This window comes from Mus musculus, chromosome 5, assembly GCF_000001635.26.
Source record: "Mus musculus strain C57BL/6J chromosome 5, GRCm38.p6 C57BL/6J".
NCBI classification, from domain to species: Eukaryota; Metazoa; Chordata; class Mammalia; order Rodentia; family Muridae; genus Mus; species Mus musculus.
The window spans coordinates 137,769,069-137,786,925 of record NC_000071.6 but is presented as its reverse complement, the minus strand read 5'-3'; the positions used below and the strand labels follow the sequence as shown (position 1 = coordinate 137,786,925).

At 51.3% G+C, this 17,857-nt stretch overlaps 2 protein-coding genes across 5 annotated transcripts; one reads left to right on the top strand and one right to left on the bottom strand.

Annotated features, from left to right (window-relative positions):
- The first annotated feature begins 224 nt into the window (after positions 1-224).
- Positions 225-5,020, top strand: Mepce (methylphosphate capping enzyme). 2 transcript variants are annotated; one of them, NM_144913.3, is made up of 4 exons: positions 225-2,465; positions 3,578-3,796; positions 4,205-4,331; positions 4,442-5,020. In NM_144913.3, exons 1-4 carry the CDS (start codon positions 864-866, stop codon positions 4,492-4,494), a joined length of 2,001 nt encoding a protein of 666 aa, NP_659162.3. In that variant the 5' UTR covers positions 225-863; the 3' UTR covers positions 4,495-5,020. The 2 variants fall into 2 exon arrangements, with proteins under 2 accessions (NP_659162.3, XP_017176362.1); XM_017320873.1 differs by having other exon boundaries at positions 339-2,465; positions 4,205-5,020.
- A 1,795-nt stretch (positions 5,021-6,815) lies between these two features.
- Ppp1r35 (protein phosphatase 1, regulatory subunit 35) lies at positions 6,816-8,022 on the bottom strand. 3 transcript variants are annotated; one of them, NM_027242.5, is made up of 4 exons: positions 7,705-8,022; positions 7,381-7,624; positions 7,164-7,300; positions 6,819-7,072 (listed from the first exon to the last, which is right to left on the bottom strand). In NM_027242.5, exons 1-4 carry the CDS (start codon positions 7,930-7,932, stop codon positions 6,899-6,901), a joined length of 783 nt encoding a protein of 260 aa, NP_081518.1. In that variant the 5' UTR covers positions 7,933-8,022; the 3' UTR covers positions 6,819-6,898. The 3 variants fall into 3 exon arrangements, with proteins under 3 accessions (XP_030110658.1, NP_081518.1, NP_001343918.1); XM_030254798.1 differs by having other exon boundaries at positions 6,816-7,300; NM_001356989.1 differs by lacking the exon at positions 7,164-7,300.
- Between the last annotated feature and the right edge of the window lie 9,835 nt (positions 8,023-17,857).

Sequence of the window (17,857 nt, the reverse complement as noted above, 5' to 3'; positions counted from 1 at the left end):
CCCGCCTCTTTCGCTGGGAATGCACGCCCCTTGGAAACGTGCTGACGCACGCTGCGTGTAATGAACCTAAGGAAACGACGTCACACTCCCCGCCCCTAGAGCGGAGGGGGCGGAACATCATCTCCAGCACGTGTTGCCCCTTCAACCCGCGCAAGTCCAAAAGGACTGTGCGCAGGCGCTCTCCAGGAGGGGCGGGGATGGGGGAGGAAGGAGGCGGGGCAGGGAGGTTGTTGGGTTTAGAGCCGGGCGGAGACGGCGGAGCCTCATTCCTCAGGAACAAGGGTCGGGTGTCAAGGAGACCTTTTCACACCAGCTCCCGTTCCCCGCCTACGGTGGGTGGGATCGCACGGCAGAGACAAAGGATATCAGTAGGGCTTGGACTTAGCAGCGAAGGGAAGTCGGGTGTCCGTGTGGGGCGGTGGGCGTCTCGGGCTGGGGGAGGGTGAGGTAATTAGGGAGGGGGGCTGTATTTAAACTCTCGGAGCCGTTAAGTTGGTTCGCACTCCCGATGCGCGCGCAGCCTGGGTGGTGGCGGAGCGCGCATGCGTGGGTCCTGGGCGAGCGGGACGCGCGCCCGTCGTGCGCGCTCGCGGCAGAGTGGTAGTGGCGGAGAAAAGGGAGTCGGCGCACGCGCAGTTGGTTCCTCGGCTTGTCCGGGTCTCGCGGGCATCTTGTTTTGGTCTCGCGGGCGAGTGGAGCGCGCTTGGTGTGTCGCGGGAGGGAGGTGGAGGCGCGAGGCAGAGCTGCGCGCGCACTCGGGGAAGGAGGGAGTGAGGTGGTCTTAGGAAGGGTTACAGGGGGCTTCCCCTTGCTCTCTTCTCAGTACCCTCGCTTGAGAAGGGGAAATTAAACAGGGAGAGGAGATGATCGAGATGGCGGCGGAGAAGGAGCCCTTTCTGGTGCCGGCCCCGCCGCCGCCGCTCAAAGATGAGTCGGGCGGAGGGGGCGGCCCCGAGGTGCAATCGCACCAAGAGGCTGCCTCCGGGGAGCTCCGTGATGGGACAGAACACGGGCCGGGCCCTCGCGCGCACTCGGCCGGGGCCGCAGCCAGCGGAGGGGGCGGCCCCCAGGCACAGGCGCACGGGGAGCCCCACGGGCGAGCCGCCGCTCCTGCGGACGTGGGGGAGGAGCGCCGGGGAGGGGGCGGGACGGACCTGGGTCCCCCAGCCCCTCCTCGACCTCGCAATGGCTACCAGCCCCACCGACCCCCTGGGGGTGGTGGGGGCAAAAGAAGAAATAGCTGTAACGTGGGGGGAGGGAGCGGTGGAAGCTTCAAACATCCGGCCTTCAAGAGGCGCCGGCGAGTGAATTCAGACTGCGACTCTGTGTTACCATCCAATTTCCTTCTGGGGGGTAACATATTTGATCCACTGAACCTGAATAGCCTCCTGGATGAGGAAGTGAGTCGCGCACTCAATGCGGAGACCCCAAAGTCATCCCCACTTCCGGCCAAGGGGCGAGACCCTGTGGAGATCCTCATCCCCAAAGATATTACTGACCCGCTCAGTCTCAACACTTGCACTGACGAGGCCCATGTAGTGCTTGCCTCACCACTCAAGATTGGTCGCAAGCGCCATAGACACCGGGGACCGCACCACCAGCAGCAGCAGCAGGCGTCTGGAGGGAATGATAGCAACGCCGCCGTGCTGCCCACTGACCCTCTCACGCCCTCACTCCATGGGGAGGGTGCTACGCAGCAGCAGCAAAACAGAGGCCAGAACCGTGATGCCCCTCAACCCTATGAACTCAACACAGCCATCAACTGCAGGGATGAAGTTGTGTCTCCCCTTCCATCTGCCCTGCAGGGTTCCTCAGGCTCCCTTTCTGCCCCTCCAGCTGCCTCAGTTACCTCTGCACCCTCTACTTCTTCCTCCTCCCGACATCGCAAACGTCGCAGGACTTCCAGCAAGTCAGAGGCAGGGGCTAGGGGTGGAAGCCAGGGTTCCAAGGAAAAGGGCAGAGGGAGTGGAGGAGGCCGTCACCACCACCACCCACTACCTGCAACTGGCTTCAAAAAGCAACAGCTAAAGTTCCAATATGGGAATTACTGCAAGTACTATGGCTATCGCAATCCTTCCTGTGAGGACGTGCGCCTTAGGGTGTTGAAGCCCGAGTGGTTTCAAGGCCGGGACGTCCTAGATCTGGGCTGCAACGTTGGCCATCTGACCCTAAGTATTGCCTGCAAGTGGGGCCCAGCCCGCATGGTGGGGCTGGACATTGATCCACGGCTTATCCACTCTGCTCGCCAAAATATCCGACACTACCTGTCGGAGGAGCTTCGTCTCCAAGCTCAGACTTCTGAGGGGGACCCAGGGACAGAGGGGGAGGAAGGGACTATCACTGTCCGAAAAAGGAGCTGCTTCCCAGCCTCACTGACAGCCAGCCGGGGTCCCATCGCTGCACCCCAAGTGCCCTTGGATGGAGCGGACACATCTGTCTTCCCCAACAATGTCGTCTTCGTCACGGTAAGAGTCCAAAGGCTCTTGGAATAGGGTTCAGATGTGAAGATGAGATTAAATAGGAATGTGTTGGGGGGATGGTCATGACCTAGAGGTGTATCCATGCGTCCATCTGTTCCTCCATACAAGAACCACCTCCTGGAGAGAACAGGATTGGCCAGAGAATCTCTACTGGGTGTTGTCTCTGCTCCTCTAACGTGGAAAGTGGGATCTCTACCTTGAGGCTCTAACACCTGGTCCTTTCTCATGACTACAGACAAGGATCTCATCCCCAACATAGCATGCCTTGCCCTGCTTCCACCTGGGACTGTAACCAGAGAGTCCACTTTCCCAAGGGTACTTCTGTTCAGTCCACATGGAACCTTGTCCTCAAGTCTCCTGAGGGAGCCTCAAGCTCGGTGTCTTTGGGAGAGGGGGAACACTCTGGTATTTGTCGTTTGGGGCCTTTGATAGGGACTCTGTTTGCCTCAGCTGCTTTCTGTTTCCCTAGATACAACACAAGACTGTTGAAATTGCTGGTCAGAAACCCATGGGTCTGTCTTCCCCATGCTGACTGAATAGTGAGAGGGAGGCAGTGAAGAGGACTACATGGAGGAGAGTGCCCAGCCTGACAGCCTATGTCCCTGTCAGTGCTAGCTTCCTCCAGCAGGCAGTTGTTAGGCCATCCAGAGGAACTTTTGCCAGTGGCTTACTTAGCCTGGGAAAAATGTCTTCCTAGGGGTGGTGATGAGTTTACCTTCTTTACAAAAAGGTTTCCCAAGGTATTTTGTTAGAGAAAGAATAGACCTGAAACAGGACTTACGAGCTGCGGCCTTTGTATGTGAGGTCTCTAAGCACAGGCTGGGGTCTTGGGAACACTCCAGTATTCCCCAGTTAACCCTTGATAGTGAGCTCAATGTAAATCTACCAGGCTTCCTTTTCAGTTTGTTTGGTTTAGAACCGAACAGGAAAGGGAGGATGAGAGCATGAGGCTGAAAGGAGGCGCTCTCGGGAAGAGCCTCAGAAGGTGGCCACCACGGGCAGAAGAGAGGTTGTGTGTAGGACTCTGAGTCTGTAGGTGGTTGTGGGGCCAGTGCTTCTCCTCCCTTTTGACATCCTTGCCCTCTTGTGGCCCACAGGGTAACTATGTCCTGGACCGAGATGAGCTGGTGGATGCCCAAAGACCGGAGTATGATGTGGTGCTGTGCTTCAGCCTCACCAAGTGGGTGCACCTGAACTGGGGTGATGAGGGGCTGAAGAGAATGTTCCGCCGCATCTACCGGCACCTGCGCCCTGGGGGTATTCTGGTCCTGGAGCCCCAACCATGGTCCTCCTACTGCAAGAGAAAGTCTCTCACGGTGAGTTGGGTTTCTGGAGAGGGAATAATAGTCATCTTTTGTTTTTACTGGGGCTTGGCCCCTCACCTCACACGTGGTGGGGATGGTGTTCTCTACCAGTGAGCTACAGCCCTAGCCCTTTTCTTCCCAAGAATGTTTTTGTGTAGAGCCTTGGCTGTCCTGAAACTTACTGTGGACCGGGCTGGCCTTGAACCTGTCTCTGCCTTCTAAGGGTTGGACTAGCACCAAAGGGCAGGCCCCTTTTTATTTGGGACTGGCTAAGCTGCTGGCCTGACCTGGCTCTGTAGTACAGGCCGATCTTGAACTCTTCATCTTCCACCTCAAACTTTCTGAGCAAGGAAAAAGGATGTGATAATTGGCCAGGGGAAAAGGTGGTTAGTAAAAGTGATCCCTCCCCTTTTTCCCCAGGAAACAATCTATAAGAACTACTTTCGAATCCAGTTGAAGCCAGAACAGTTCAGTTCCTACCTGACATCCCCAGAGGTGGGTTTCTCCAGCTATGAGCTTGTGGCCACACCGAATAACACCTCCAGAGGTAAGAAGGGCTCGTTTTTTTGGGCTGGGAGGGGATCGTCCTGGCTGCAAGGGTATAGGCCCTGTGGAGAACCCCAGGGTCCTACCCACCTGCCTCTGTCTTCCCTTCAGGCTTCCAGCGTCCTGTGTACTTGTTCCACAAGGCTCGATCCCCCAGCCACTAAGTGGCCTTCTGAGAAGTTGTAAAGAGGCTGCCCTTGCTGCTCCTGAGGACCTGGGGGGAAAGGAAATTATTCCAAGGTCTTTCCTAACTCCAAAAAGTTTCTCCTTTTCTTGGATCTGTCAAGAGAGCTTTTCCTAAGTTGCTACCCCACATCTCCTCCCTGTCACCTCTGGCACTTGAGCAAGCCCAGCTGTGCTGGAATTCCATCAGCTTCCTCTCCTAGCCCGCTGGGCTGGATGGCATGGACTGTTTGCTGACTCTGCCCACCTGGGACAGGGGAAGGGGGAATGTCGAGTTCTCCAGGCCCTTCCTCCTGTTCTCAGGGGACTTCCCGCTTCTCCTCAGCCTTTGTTCCTAGCTGCACTTAAATGGACCATGGATGGACTAAGGGTGTTAGAGGGGAAGTTTGGTAAGGAGACACACAGGTACTGTGAAAGTCCTTCTGCTGTCCCCCGGTGGGAGGGAGCTGGGTTTGGAAATGTGAGAACAGCACAATAAACTTGATAACTAGGGCAGTGGCCCCCGCACCTGTGTCCAGCACTTTCTAGCGGTAGTACCTCCGAGTAGGACTATGTTCTCCCTTTGCCCGTCCTAGTCCCTCTAGGGTGGTTTTTATTGGGTGTGGTGGGACATAGGCCTTTTTATGCCAGCACTTGGGATGCAGAGACAGGCAAGATCTCAAGGTGTGAGGCCGGCCTGGGTTGACTGCATAGTGATTCAGTGTCTCAAAGAGGTAAGCGTTGGGGAAGTCAATAGTTTAGTTTTGAAGACTGTTAGTGCCTGTCTTAGGGTTACTATTGCTGTGAAACACCATGACCAAAGAAAGTTGGGGAAGAGGTTTACTCAGCTTATGCTTCCACATCTCAGGGGAAGGCAAGGACCAGAAGGCTCATGTAAAAGACATCAAGGGGTGCTGACTCAATTACCCCTGTGGCTTACTCAGCCTTTCTTATAGACCCCAGGACCACCAGCACAGGGATGGCCCCACCCACAATGAGCCAGGCCTTCTCATCAACTACTAATTAAAATGTTCTGTAGGCTTGCCTACTGTCTCATAGAGCATTTTCTCAGTTGAGGCTCCCTCCTGGTGACTAGCTTGCATCAAGGTTGATAGAAACTAGACAGTACAGTACCCTTACACAATGCTTAAGATGGTAGTGGGTCCAAATTACCTTCCTCAAAAGAAAACTCCAGCCGGGCGTGGTGGCGCACGCCTTTAATCCCAGCACTCGGGAGGCAGAGGCAGGCGGATTTCGAGGCCAGCCTGGTCTACAGAGTGAGCTCCAGGACAGCCAGGGCTACACAGAGAAACCCTGTCTCGAAAAACCAAAAAAAAAAAGAAAACTCCAGATAAGTGTTTGTGTATGGAAGTTTGAGGCAGGCTAACTTTAGGGGTGGGTGGCAGTGGAGGTAAAATGGAACCAGAAAGTTAATAGCCCAGAGCCACAAACCTGCTACAGGACCCTTGGTGGAATGAGATGCTTGGATGTTTTACAAAATGAAGGTCTTGATTAGTTTGTCAAGAGCAGCTGGAACCTTGAACAAACACTGAGCACTCTCCTGTTAGTCCCCAACAAGAATGGAAGCCAGCAGTCTCCTTTGAAGCAATCATTAAGTGTTAAAACCCACATTTGGGGTAAGTACTTTTTACTCAGAAGTATTTGAATAGCCAGGTATAGTGGTACATGCCTTTAGTCCCAGCACTCAGAAAGCAGAGACAGGCAAGTCTCCTGAGTTTAAGATCAGCTCGGACTACATAATGAGTTCCAAGACAACCAGAGCTATGTAGAGAGACAAATAATAGTTTGTACAACTAGAGCAGTATGTGTGCAGTGTTGTTTTGACACAGTTACTTGGTAACTTAGGTTGGCCTGGAATTCCTGATTCTGTCTCTACCTCAAGTGTTCATCACACCCAGCCAAAGTGGAATTTAAAACACTTTGACTACTGTTTGACTACACACTTGCACACTCAACTCTGGGGATTGAACCTAGGGCTTTGTACATGCTTTCCCCAGGTACTACCACTCATCTGAACCTACCCTGCCTGAAACCGTATCAAAATAATTTGTGTAACTCAGACTGTCCTTGGACATAGAATCCTTCTGCCTCAGCCTCCCAAGTGCTGGGACATTCTTGGAGCCTCGGTGTCAGGCTAAGGCTCAAGTTCTAATAACTAAAGCTGGGGATTTAAATGGAGAGGAAGGTCTGACCCCACACTTGGGACAGTGCTTTCCACTTGCCATGGGGGTCGGGGCAGGAAAAGGGTAGAAGACCCTGAAGCAGTTTAATCCTATCTAAACTCCCAAGAACAGTTCGGTAATTTAGGGGGGGAAACATTTTATTCTATTATAAAAAAAAAAAAAACTAACAAAATTACAGACTAGCATTCCAGAGTTATGAGGGCTACGCTTCCCAGCGCCTCAGCATCCGATGCATGAGAAAGGTATCTTCTGAAGGGCGGGGCCGGGCTTGAAGCCTTAGTGGGGGCAGCCCATCCACTGTCAAGTGCGGAGATTCGGACCACAGAGAATCTGGGTTGCACAGCATGGTCATGTCTGGGCCCGGCCCGAGCACCTCCTATGGGAAGGTGAAGCAGGTTACACTCGAGGTGGAGGAAGAGAGCCCAGGGGGTAGAGGGATGTCCAGGTCCCTGCATCCCTTCCTTCACCTTCAGGGGCGGGGCTCGGGGCTGCGGTGGCAGCATCGCCAGCTTCTCCCTCAGCGCCGCGTTCAGTACCTGCTCCTCGGGCACCTGCAGACTCACCAGGTCTCGGTAGAGTCGCTTAGAGCGCGGCACGTTCAACCCTGCGAGCGCAGGGAAGGCGGGACTGAGGATCGCCCTTCACCCAGACCACCGCGCCCGGCCGGCCGCCTGCCCCCCTCACCCTCCGCCACGGTCTCCTCCAGGGCACAGCGGGTCCGGAACGACTTTCTCAGCTGCTCCTCTACCGCCTTGGAGGCATCAAACTGGCCGCTGGCGACAGCGGCGCGCGCGTTCTGCAGCTCCAGACTCAAAGCCAGGCTGCTCTGCAGGGCCGGTGCCTCCAGCTCATGATCGTCGCCCGGTGCACCGGCCACCAGCAGCGGCTCGGACCGCACCGGGGAGGGCGGCGCCAGTTGAAAACGAACCTGGGAGTGGAGGGCGGAACCGTGAGCTGCAGATCCCGGGGCGCTCGGCGGGCGGGGGGCCGGGCCTTCACGCCGCTCACCTGCCGCCCCCTCCGGCTACCGCCCCGCCGCCCCTTCCGCTGACCCGGGCTGCTCTTCCGCGCCTTCGGACTTTCGGGCAGCGGGCTCGGGCTAAGGCTCAAGTCCAAGCCCGGCTCGGGCTCTGGGGCTCGGGGTTCCGGGGCTCGCGGCTCCGGGGGTGGCCCCGGGACCTCCAGGGCCTCTTCGCCTTCAATGGACTCTAACGCAGACGCCCCGAAGCCCATCATCTTGTTCTAAAGGCTCGGGGTTTCAGGACGCGGGGTCTCCTCTTTTCTCCCACCCTCCGGGGCTACCACTACCGGAAACCGTTAGCCCTTACCCACCGGAGTAAGACACGCCCGCCGCGCCACTCCATTGGCGCTCCTGGACGTCATTCCCACCGCTCCGCCCTCCAGCTTCCGGACGCACTTCCGCCCTCACACGCTAACTTCGCCTTTAAGGCGGGGCGTTAGAGCGACGGTGCCCTAGGTACTCTACGGATTCCTATCTAGACTACTTTTCCTTAGGGAACGGGGGTGTGGCGTCTTTGCCTGTCAGACTCTAATGCTCATTTGTTCTGGGATTAAAGCGTTAGTCCTCTTTCACTGTAACAATATCCTCGCTGCTCTCGCATCTAGAGGTCCCGAGTGGCGCCCCCACCCCCCTTCCTGAAGGTTTTGGTCATTTTTGAACGCCGATCAAATCTTCCCTGTACGTGGAAGCAGATTCGTTGCAAAATCCCTGGATTCTGATATTTGCATAAGGAAGTACTAAGGGAATTGACGGAATATTGCCTTAATTTTAAATCCATATCCTGGGGGTTGGTTCAGAGGGTAAAGGCGATTGCCATCAAGACTGACAATTCCAGGGTCACACGTGGTGGAAGGAGAGAACTGACTCCTTTCTGTTGTCCTCTGATGCACACTTAGACTAAGGAAAATCCACATCCTAGTCTCTCAGTCCACCAAACCACACCACCACATACACACAACACACAGAGACATTTTTAAAAAGCAATGACGGCTTAGGAGTTAGAAGCAGCTGGGCCGTGGTGGCACACGCCTTTAATCCCAGCACTTGGGAGGCAGAGGCAGGCGGATTTCTGAGTTCGAAGCCAGCCTGGTCTACGGAGTGAGTTCCAGGACAGTCAGGGCTACACAGAGAAACCCTGTCTTGAAAAGCAAAAACAAAGGAAAGGAACGAATAAGAAAGAATCTGAGTTTGGATCCCCTGCGTCTGCATCTGTGTAAAACCCAATAACCCCCGGGGCTCAATGGCCAGCCAACCTAGCCAAAACATGGAGCTCCAGGCTCACATCGAGTCCCTGCCTTAACAAATAAGGTGGGCAGTGATAGAGGAAGACACCTTGATGTTCATTTCTGGCCTCTACACACACACACATAAATGGGGAGACTGCACCTACACACACAGATGTGCAGCATTCATTTAGCACATACGCATTAAAAGAAAGCCGGCAGCTAATGCTGATGGTTGTGAAGGCAGGTGACCAGTACTCGGAGTCTGCATTTGGATAAGCCTGTAACTCCTGTGACTAAGAGGGTTTCTCCTTATAATGCAAAACACAGCTGGAACCTTAAAGGTAATAAGATCATTTCTGGTGAAACCAAAAGGAGAGCGACTATAGTCCAGAAACAAATTCAGATCTCCCCAAATACCACACCCAAATATGGTAATGGGGTCATAAAGTTCTTACATGAACAAGGAACACAGACAATCATAAATCAAGGTTATCTCTCAAACACCCAGCTGGGAACATCAGGTCGGAGCAGAGAGGCCACGTCTGCTACAGACCTCGGAGGAGTCAGCCTTTGGGCTGGGGAAGCTGTTTGTACTTTTCAAAAAGACTTACCTGGTAGTTTCAAGGATGTTAGGTCAAATACAAGACCTGGGCAATGAATGGTGTGTGTGTGTGTATGTGTGTGTGTGTGTGTGTGTGTGTGTGTGTGTGTGTGTGGATGTGCGTAATGAATTTCACTTTCCACTTTTTTTTGGGGGGGGAGGGGGTCCAGACAGGGTTTTTCTGTGTAGCCCTGGCTGTCCTGGAACTCATTTTGTAGACCAGGCTGGCCTTGAATTTACAAATCTGCCTGCCTCTGCCTCCCAAGTTCTGGAATTAAAGGTGTGTGCCATCACTGCCTGACCCACTTTAAAAAAAAAAAAAGTGTGGGCTGGAGAAATGGCTCAGCGATTAAGAGCACTGACTGCTCTTCCAGAGGTCCTGAGTTCAATTTCCAGCAACCACATGGTGGCTCACAACCATCTGTAATGGGAACCTGAATTTGTTCCCTGGGAACCACACAGTGGAAGAAAACCAGCTCCAGCAAGCTGTCCTCCGACTGACACACAGGTTATAGCATGAGCTAGTCCACACCCACATCTAAAAATAAAGGTTACAATTTCAAGTGGGCGGGGACTGTGCTGTAGCTCAGGGGTGGGTTTGTACTGGGTCCTAGCTTTGTCTTCCTGCCCTCCTAGTTCCTGGCACTCAGAATTCTCTCTCCTCCCCTGTATGTCCTTTACAACATCCTGCCAGGTTCCCCTTTTATTGTTTTGGCAGCTGATGAATGGGGTGTCAAGGATTCTGGCAAAAGGCCCTGATGTTTGGGGAAAGAGGTGTTTCCAAGATGCAGTTCTCTGTCTGTCCAGACTGCAGCCCCAACCACCTGGTCTTGCACACATCGCTTCCAAGCCAGCTCTGGCTCCACCCCCAGCCCCAGCTTTGTGCAATGAGGAAAGAAGGTAGGACTGGAAATGTGGCCCCAGGGAGGTTAGAACCCCGTAAGGCGTACTCTGAGCTGCTTATCCACACCTGCCATCTGTGGAATTGTAGAAATGGGCGCCTCAGAGAGATGCCCGGGGAAGGCAGGATGTGATCATGCGTGTAACCCCAGCCAGGGAGATCACAAGTTCACAGCTAGCCTTGGCTGTAAGAGAGACTCTGTCAGAGGGTGCCTAGCATGCATGAGACTCTGGGTTCCATCTCCAGCACTTCATAAAACCAGTTGTGGTGGTGTACACCTGTAATCTCAGTACCCCAGAGATGGAGGCAGTAGACTTAGTAGTTCACAGTAATTGCTTTGTACATAGGATGTTGGGGGCCAACCTGGATCCATGAGAGCTTTTGTTTAAAAGAAAATAGCTGGGCAGTGGTGGTGCTGCACACCTTTAGTCCCAGCACTTGGGATGCAGAGGCAGTTGGATCTCTGAGTTCAAGGCCTGCCTAATCTAATCTACTTTACTTTTTTATTTTGTGTGTATGCTTGTGTGCCTGAGTGCATATATGTGCACCACATGCCTGCAGGTGCCCTTCAAAGACAGAGAGAGAGAGACTATCGGATTCCCTGGGACCAGAGTTGCAGGCAGTAAGCTGCCTGATGTGGGTGCTGGAAAGCGAACCTGGGTCCTCTGCAAGAGGAGTGTATTAGTAGTGAACAGATGCCATAACCAAAGCAACTCTCATAAAGGCCAACATTTCATTGGGGCTGGCTTACTGGGTCAGAGGTTCAGTCCAGTATCATCTAGGCAGGAACATGGCAGCATCCAGGCAGGCATGGTGCTGGAGAAGCTGAGAGTTCTACATCTTCATCTGAAGGCTGCTAGCAGAATACTAGCTTCCAGGCAGGTAGGATGAGGGTCTTAAAGCCCACACCCACAGTGACACACCTACTCCAACAAGGCCACACCTCCTAATAGTGCCACTCCCTGGCCCAAGCATATACAAACCATCACAAGGAACAAGGCTTGTGACCACTGAGCCATCTCTCCAGCCCCTTATTCTTTTCCTTACCTCTTTCCTAAAGACATCCTTTCCTCAAAACAGATGCTAGAGCACGCTTCACACACACCCACTGGAGATTCACTCTCCCTACTTCCGGCTTACTCAGCATCATTTTAGGCCTCAAAGAGTCATCATATTCAATAAATCATAACCATAAATCCTTTCCCCCACTTTAAGACAAGATCTGTAAACCAAGCTGGCTTTGAACTCACTATGTAGCCAACAGTGACTTTGAACGTCACCCTCCTGTGTCCACCTCTGAATTGTTGGGATTTCAAGTGTGTACCATCATAACTGGGTTTCTGTGGTAGTGGAGGTGGAAGCCAGAACCTCATGCATGCAAGGTGAGTACTCTACCCACTGAGCCACATCCCCGGGTCTCCAACAAGATCCTTTATTTCTTTACCTGATGTATTTATTTTTATTTACCTTGGTGTTCTGTTTATCTGTGTAAGGGAGTCAGATCCCATGGAACCAGAATTACAGACAGTTGTGAGTTGCCATGTGGGTGCTGGGAATTGAACCCAGGTCCTTTGGAAGGGCAGCCTGTATTCTTAATGGCTGGGCCATCTTTCTATCCCCCTTGCAGCATTTTGTTTTTCAAGGCAAGGTTTCTCAATGTAGCTCTGGCTGTCCTGGAACTTCCTCTGTAGACCAGGCTGGCCTCAAACTCACAGATCTGCCTGCCTCTGTCTCCTGAGTACAGAGATTAAAAGTGTGTCACCACCACCCAGCACCAAGGACCTTTTTTTGGGGGACTTTTTTTTTTTTTTTGGCTTTTTTTTTTCGAGACAGGGTTTCTCTGTATAGTCCTGGCTGTCCTGGAACTCATTCTGTAGACCAGGCTGGCCTCAAACTCAGAAATCCGCCTGCCTCTGCCTCTGCCTCCCGAGTGCTGGGATTAAAGGCGTGCACCACCACCCACGCCCAGCCCAGGACCTTTTAATAATAGCTAATATGTATTGAGTCATTGAAATGTGTGTCCTCGGGCTAGAGAGATGGCTCAGCGGTTAAGAGCACTGACTGTTCTTCCAGAGGTCCTGAGTTCAATTCCCAGCAACCACATGGTGGCTCACAACCATCCATAACAAAATCTGACTCCCTCTTCTGGAGTGTCTGAAGACAGCTACAGTGTACTTTCATATTGTAAATCTTAAAAAAAAAAAAAAAAAAAAAAAGAGCCGGGCGTGGTGGCGCACGCCTTTAATCCCAGCACTCGGGAGGCAGAGGCAGGCAGATTTCTGAGTTCGAGGCCAGCCTGGTCTACAAAGTGAGCCAGAGCTATATAGAGAAACCCTGTCTCGAAAAACCAAAAAAAGGGGCTGGTGAGGTGGCTCAGTGGGTAAGAGCACCCGACTGCTCTTCCAAAGGTCCGGAGTTCAAATCCCAGCAACCACATGGTGGCTCACAACCATCCGTAACGAGATCTGACGCCCTCTTCTGGTGTGTCTGAAGACAGCTACAGTGTACTTACATATAATAAATAAATAAATCTTTATTTAAAAAAAAAACCAAAAAGAAAAAAAGAAAGAAAAAGAAAAAAAGAAATGTGTGTCCGCTGACCTTTCAAACAATCTCATGATTCAGATTTTAACCCCTATCCCCACTTTCCACCTGAAAAAGCCTAGGCTCAGAGCAGTTCACTAACTCACCACACACCCGGGAAGTATTGCTTTCAGCCACTTGTGGTGCCTTTGGTTTTTCCCTTTTGATAGTGTCTCCAGTATCTCTGGCTGATCTTAAACTTTCTGTGTAGCTACTATGCCCTTGAACGCTTGAGTCTCCTGCCTCTACCTCCAAAACATTTCAAAATTGCCAGTTTGTGCTACCATGCCCAGCTCAACGTGACATTTTTCAACATGGATGGGAGGATTCAGTCAGATAGTTAGAAACAGTAGGCCCAGGACAGAATGATTAAAAGCAAGAGCTGTGCTGGCCTGAGCTTGATGAATTCATTGCTGGGCTAAGCAAACATCATCAGAGGTCTTTGCATAAGGTCGTGACAGCTTCTTTGCAAGCTTGTGGTTCTAGCTTTAAAAACTGGGGGTGAAGCCAGGCGTGGGGACACACCCCTTTAATCCCAGCAGAGGCAGATGGATCTCTTGAGTTCAAGGGTAGCCTGGTCTACAGAGTGAGTTCCAGGACAGCCTGCCCTGAAAAAAGTGGGGGAGGAGTGAGACAGGCAAGTTATCACTATGTATCCCCGGCTGACCAGGCTAGCCCCTACTTAAAAATTATCATTATGTTTGTGTGTGTGTGTGTGTGTGTGTGTGTGTGAGAGAGAGAGAGAGAGAGAGAGAGAGAGAGAGAGAGAGAGACAACCACATGTGGAGGTCACAGGACAACTTGTAGGAGTTGTTTCCCTTCTTTCATCAGGTGGCTAGATCAAACTCAGACCAAACTTGGGTTGTTAACCATGGTGACAAGGGCCTTTATCTGCTGAGCCATCTCACCAGCCCAAGCTTGTGGTTCTAACAGACTCTCTCATAATAATTAGTATCAGGAGCCACCTGGTAGCCCTCCCCTCACAGCCTCCTGAATTTCTCTCCACCTCCCCACACCAAGCACCTTGCTACATAGCTCACACTGGCCTTGAACTTGTGACTTGTGTTCATTCTCTTTCAGCCCTCTGATGGCTGGCCTTATAGCTGGTTGCCACCACACTCTCTTCTATTTGTTCTCTGTGTACATTTTTGTGCCTGCAAGCAGGGGTGTCTGTGTGTGTGTGTGTGTGTGTCTGTCTGTGTGTGTGTGTGTGTGTGTGTGTGTGTGTGTGTGTGTGTGTGTGTGTAAGCCAGAAACAGCCCTGGGTGTCATTCCCCAGGAGATAGCATTCACTATTTATTTATTTGGAGAGGGTCTCTCACTGGCCTGCAAGTCATCAACTGAGCTGGCTGGCTACGGGAAGTCCCAGGGTCGCTTCTGTCCCCATGTTCTTTGCAGCGGTTCTTGGGGCATATGCCACTCACTCCTGGCTTTTTTGTTGCTGCTACTATTTTGGTCTTTGTTTTTAAACATGAATTCTAGGAATGGAATTCACGTCTGCCTTTCCTTTTTTCTTGGTGACGGCTGACGTGAGTGTCTCTATTTTGAGTCTGGCAATTTTAATTTCAGGTATATTATGTACCATGAAAAACTAAATCCCAGGAGGGGGTGACCTCTGAGGTGAGTCTCTCTTGATCACTACATCAGGTGGTTTGGGAACAAGTCCATGAAGAAGAAATAGCACCCAGATCTGAGAAACGGGATTTTTTTTTTTAAGATTCTATTTATTTTTAATTTTATGTGTATGCATATATTACCAGGAGGTATGTATGTACACTAGGTGTGTGCCTGATGCCCTAAGAGGAAAAAAAAATGTCAGATACCCCAAAATTAGAATTACAGCTGGTTGTGGATTCTGGAAACCAAACCTGGGTCCTCTGCAAGAGCAGACAATGCTCTTCACTGTTGAGCCATCTCTCTAGCCCAAAATTTTTTTATTTATTTTTTAATGAGACAGGGCCCTACTATATACCCCAGGCTGGCCTTAAGCTTACTAGATAGCCCAGCATGGCCTTGAACTTACAATCTTTCTGTTTGAGCCTCTCATGTAAGAATGACAGGCACGGGCCACCATACTGGGTGAGACAGGACATTTGGGACAAAGATGCTCTTTAGATTTTTCACCCCCAAGGATGACAGAAAGCCACTGAAAGGTTTAAGCTCATGAGCCCATGCAACCAGGAGTCCATATGCCAGATGCATTCCGAGATAACCAAGAACAGGGCTCAATGCATTTGTAGATGACAACATATCACCATGTCAAAAGGTTAGCCATACCTGGTTAGGCAGAGGAGTGGTCAGTGGATTACAGGAAATCTTAAGAAACAAGGGAAAGGGGCTGGTGAGATGGCTCAGTGGGTAAGAGCACCCAACTGCTCTTCTGAAGGTCAGGAGTTCAAATCCCAGCAACCACATGGTGGCTCACAACCATCCGTAACGAGATCTGACTCCCTCTTCTGGAGTGTCTGAGGACAGCTACAGTGTACTTACAATAAATAAATAAATAAATAAATCTTTAAAAAAAAAAAAAAAAGAAACAAGGGAAAGGATTTGAAATTTTTAGGTGTAGTTGTGCACACCTGTAGTCCTGGAACACTGGAGGACTGTGGGTTTGCATCTGTGGGATCCATAGGAAAACTGTGACTGGAGAGGAGATGCTGGGCCTTGGATGCATGAAGCCTTAGATGCAGTTCCCAGCACTGCTTGTAAAAGCATAGTGGTGCGTGTCTGTAATCCCAGCACTCGGGAGGCAGAGGCAGGCGGACCTCTATGACATTATTTCCACTGTTACATTATTTCCATAACATTATTTCCACTGTTACTCCGTAACTGTAATTTTGCTACTGTTATGAATCCTAGTGTAAATATCTGTGTTTCCCGATGGTCTTAGGCAAAAGGGGTTGAGACCCACACACAGGTAAAGAACCCCTGGGGCTGTGCCTTAGTTTTCTAGCAATGTGATGATCCCTGCCTGTTGCTCTTTACTGCCCCTTGTGGTCAAGGTGCAAAATACAACTCAGAAGTAACCTCTGCCTGTGTACAAGTGTGTGTAATGGCCAGGGGATTCTGTTTTTCTCAGTTGCTCTCCTCTCCATACCAAAGTCTTTTTTTACAGTGTGTGTGTGTGTGTGTGTGTGTGTGTGTGTGTGTGTGTGTGTGTGTGTGTGTTGTTAGCATGCACAAACCATGTACATATGGAAGTCAGAGGACAGCTTATACTATGGGAGTCATTTCTCCTTTCTCCATGTGGGTCCCAGGAGTTATATTTAGGTTGTTGGGCTCAATGGCAAGAGCCTTTACCTGCTGAGCCATTTCACTGGCCCTCTACCTTGGTTTTTGAAACAGGGTCTCTTGGTGAACCTGAAGCTCACCCATCCTGCTAGACTGACCTTGAATTCTGATCTTTTCACCTCTACCTCCCTAGTACTGGGATTACAAGAATGTTACTAATTTTGCCTGTTTTTTTTTTTTTTTTTTTTTTTTTTGCAGTGCTGGGGTTTGAGTCCAAGGCTTTGTGCATTGGAGGCAAAGACTCCAGCAACTGGGCTGAAGTCCCCAGTCTGTGACTTCCAGGGCCACCATGCAGAACAGCTATAAGCGCTTCCCTGTCTACTCTCCGTCCCCCAATTCCCCTCTCCTTGCCTTTCTCCCTTCTTCACTCTTCTCTCCTGCCCAAGGAACAGGATGCTAGCATTAAGTTTCTCTAGCTTCAAGCATTGCTGACAACCCCAAGCCCTGCGAACTCTCAAATCCCCCAAAACTTTCTATTTGCATTTCCTTAGAGAGCTGCCTCTGCATCTGAGAGGGCAAACAGAGAGAGGGCTGGACAGGATTGTGACCCCAGGATGCCCTCTCGCCCAATTACTACCCACCCCCCTCATAGGACAGTGCTCCTCTCAGCTAATGAGTCACAGCTTCTACTTGGCCTCCTCAGCCCATCCTGACATCCCCACACACACACACCCCCCCACACACACACACACCCACACACACACACACACACACCTCAGTCTTCCCTACCCTTGCTCAGAGTCTATGTAGCTTCCAGACAACTCTGGGAAGCATCATTGCCTAAGGTCTCAGTAGGGTACAGGCAGTAGAACCAAATTTCTTTCCCCACAGATGAATCTCTGCAGCCCCAAATGGGTATCCTCAGAATTACAACTTCCAAGCCCCATATTACACTGTTGCCATCACAACATATAAGAGACTGAGGCAGAAGGACCAGTTGTCCAAGATCATCTTCAATCTGCATAGTGAGTCCCACCTGGTCTGCATTCTGTCCTACTAGGTAAAAGGGCCTGTCCCAAGCTGGATGGTGGCACATGCCTTTAATCCCAGCACTTGGGAGGCAGAGGCAGGTGGATTTCTGAGTTCAAGGCCAGCCTGGTCTACAGAGTGAGTTCCAGGACAGCCAGGACTACACAGAGAAACCCTGTCTTGAAAAAAAAAAGGCAGGGGGGGGGAGGGGCGCTGCTACTAAACCTGATAACCTGAATTCAATCCCTGTGGTAAACTTGATAGACAGAACTCATTCCTGCCAAGTTGTTGTCTAGTCACATGAACACTATGGTACCCACCCATTCACACACATACATACAGTGCAAACAAAATACATGATTAAAAATGTAACAGAACCAACTAAAAAGCTGGCACCTAGGGATGTGGCTTCGTTGGTAAAATGTCTGTCTACCATCCTAACATAAAGAGTTGGAGGCCAGATGGCAGCACCTGAGACTTTGTCTCAAAAACAAAAGGGAGGACTGGAGACTGCTCGACAGCTAAAGCCCTTGATGCTCTTACAGAGGGCTAATTCGATTCCTAGCACC

Excerpts from the sequence above, each read along its gene's own strand:
- Mepce (XM_017320873.1), top strand. The coding sequence starts at position 864 with ATGATCGAGATGGCGGCGGAGAAGGAGCCCTTTCTGGTGCCGGCCCCG. Across the intron at positions 2,466-3,577 it reads ACAATGTCGTCTTCGTCACG|GGTAACTATGTCCTGGACCG; the intron begins GTAAGAGTCCAA and ends TGTGGCCCACAG. Across the intron at positions 3,797-4,204 it reads GCAAGAGAAAGTCTCTCACG|GAAACAATCTATAAGAACTA; the intron begins GTGAGTTGGGTT and ends CTTTTTCCCCAG.
- Ppp1r35 (XM_030254798.1), bottom strand. The coding sequence starts at position 7,932 with ATGATGGGCTTCGGGGCGTCTGCGTTAGAGTCCATTGAAGGCGAAGAG. Across the intron at positions 7,625-7,704 it reads GTAGCCGGAGGGGGCGGCAG|GTTCGTTTTCAACTGGCGCC; the intron begins GTGAGCGGCGTG and ends CTCCACTCCCAG. Across the intron at positions 7,301-7,380 it reads GGAGGAGACCGTGGCGGAGG|GGTTGAACGTGCCGCGCTCT; the intron begins GTGAGGGGGGCA and ends CTGCGCTCGCAG.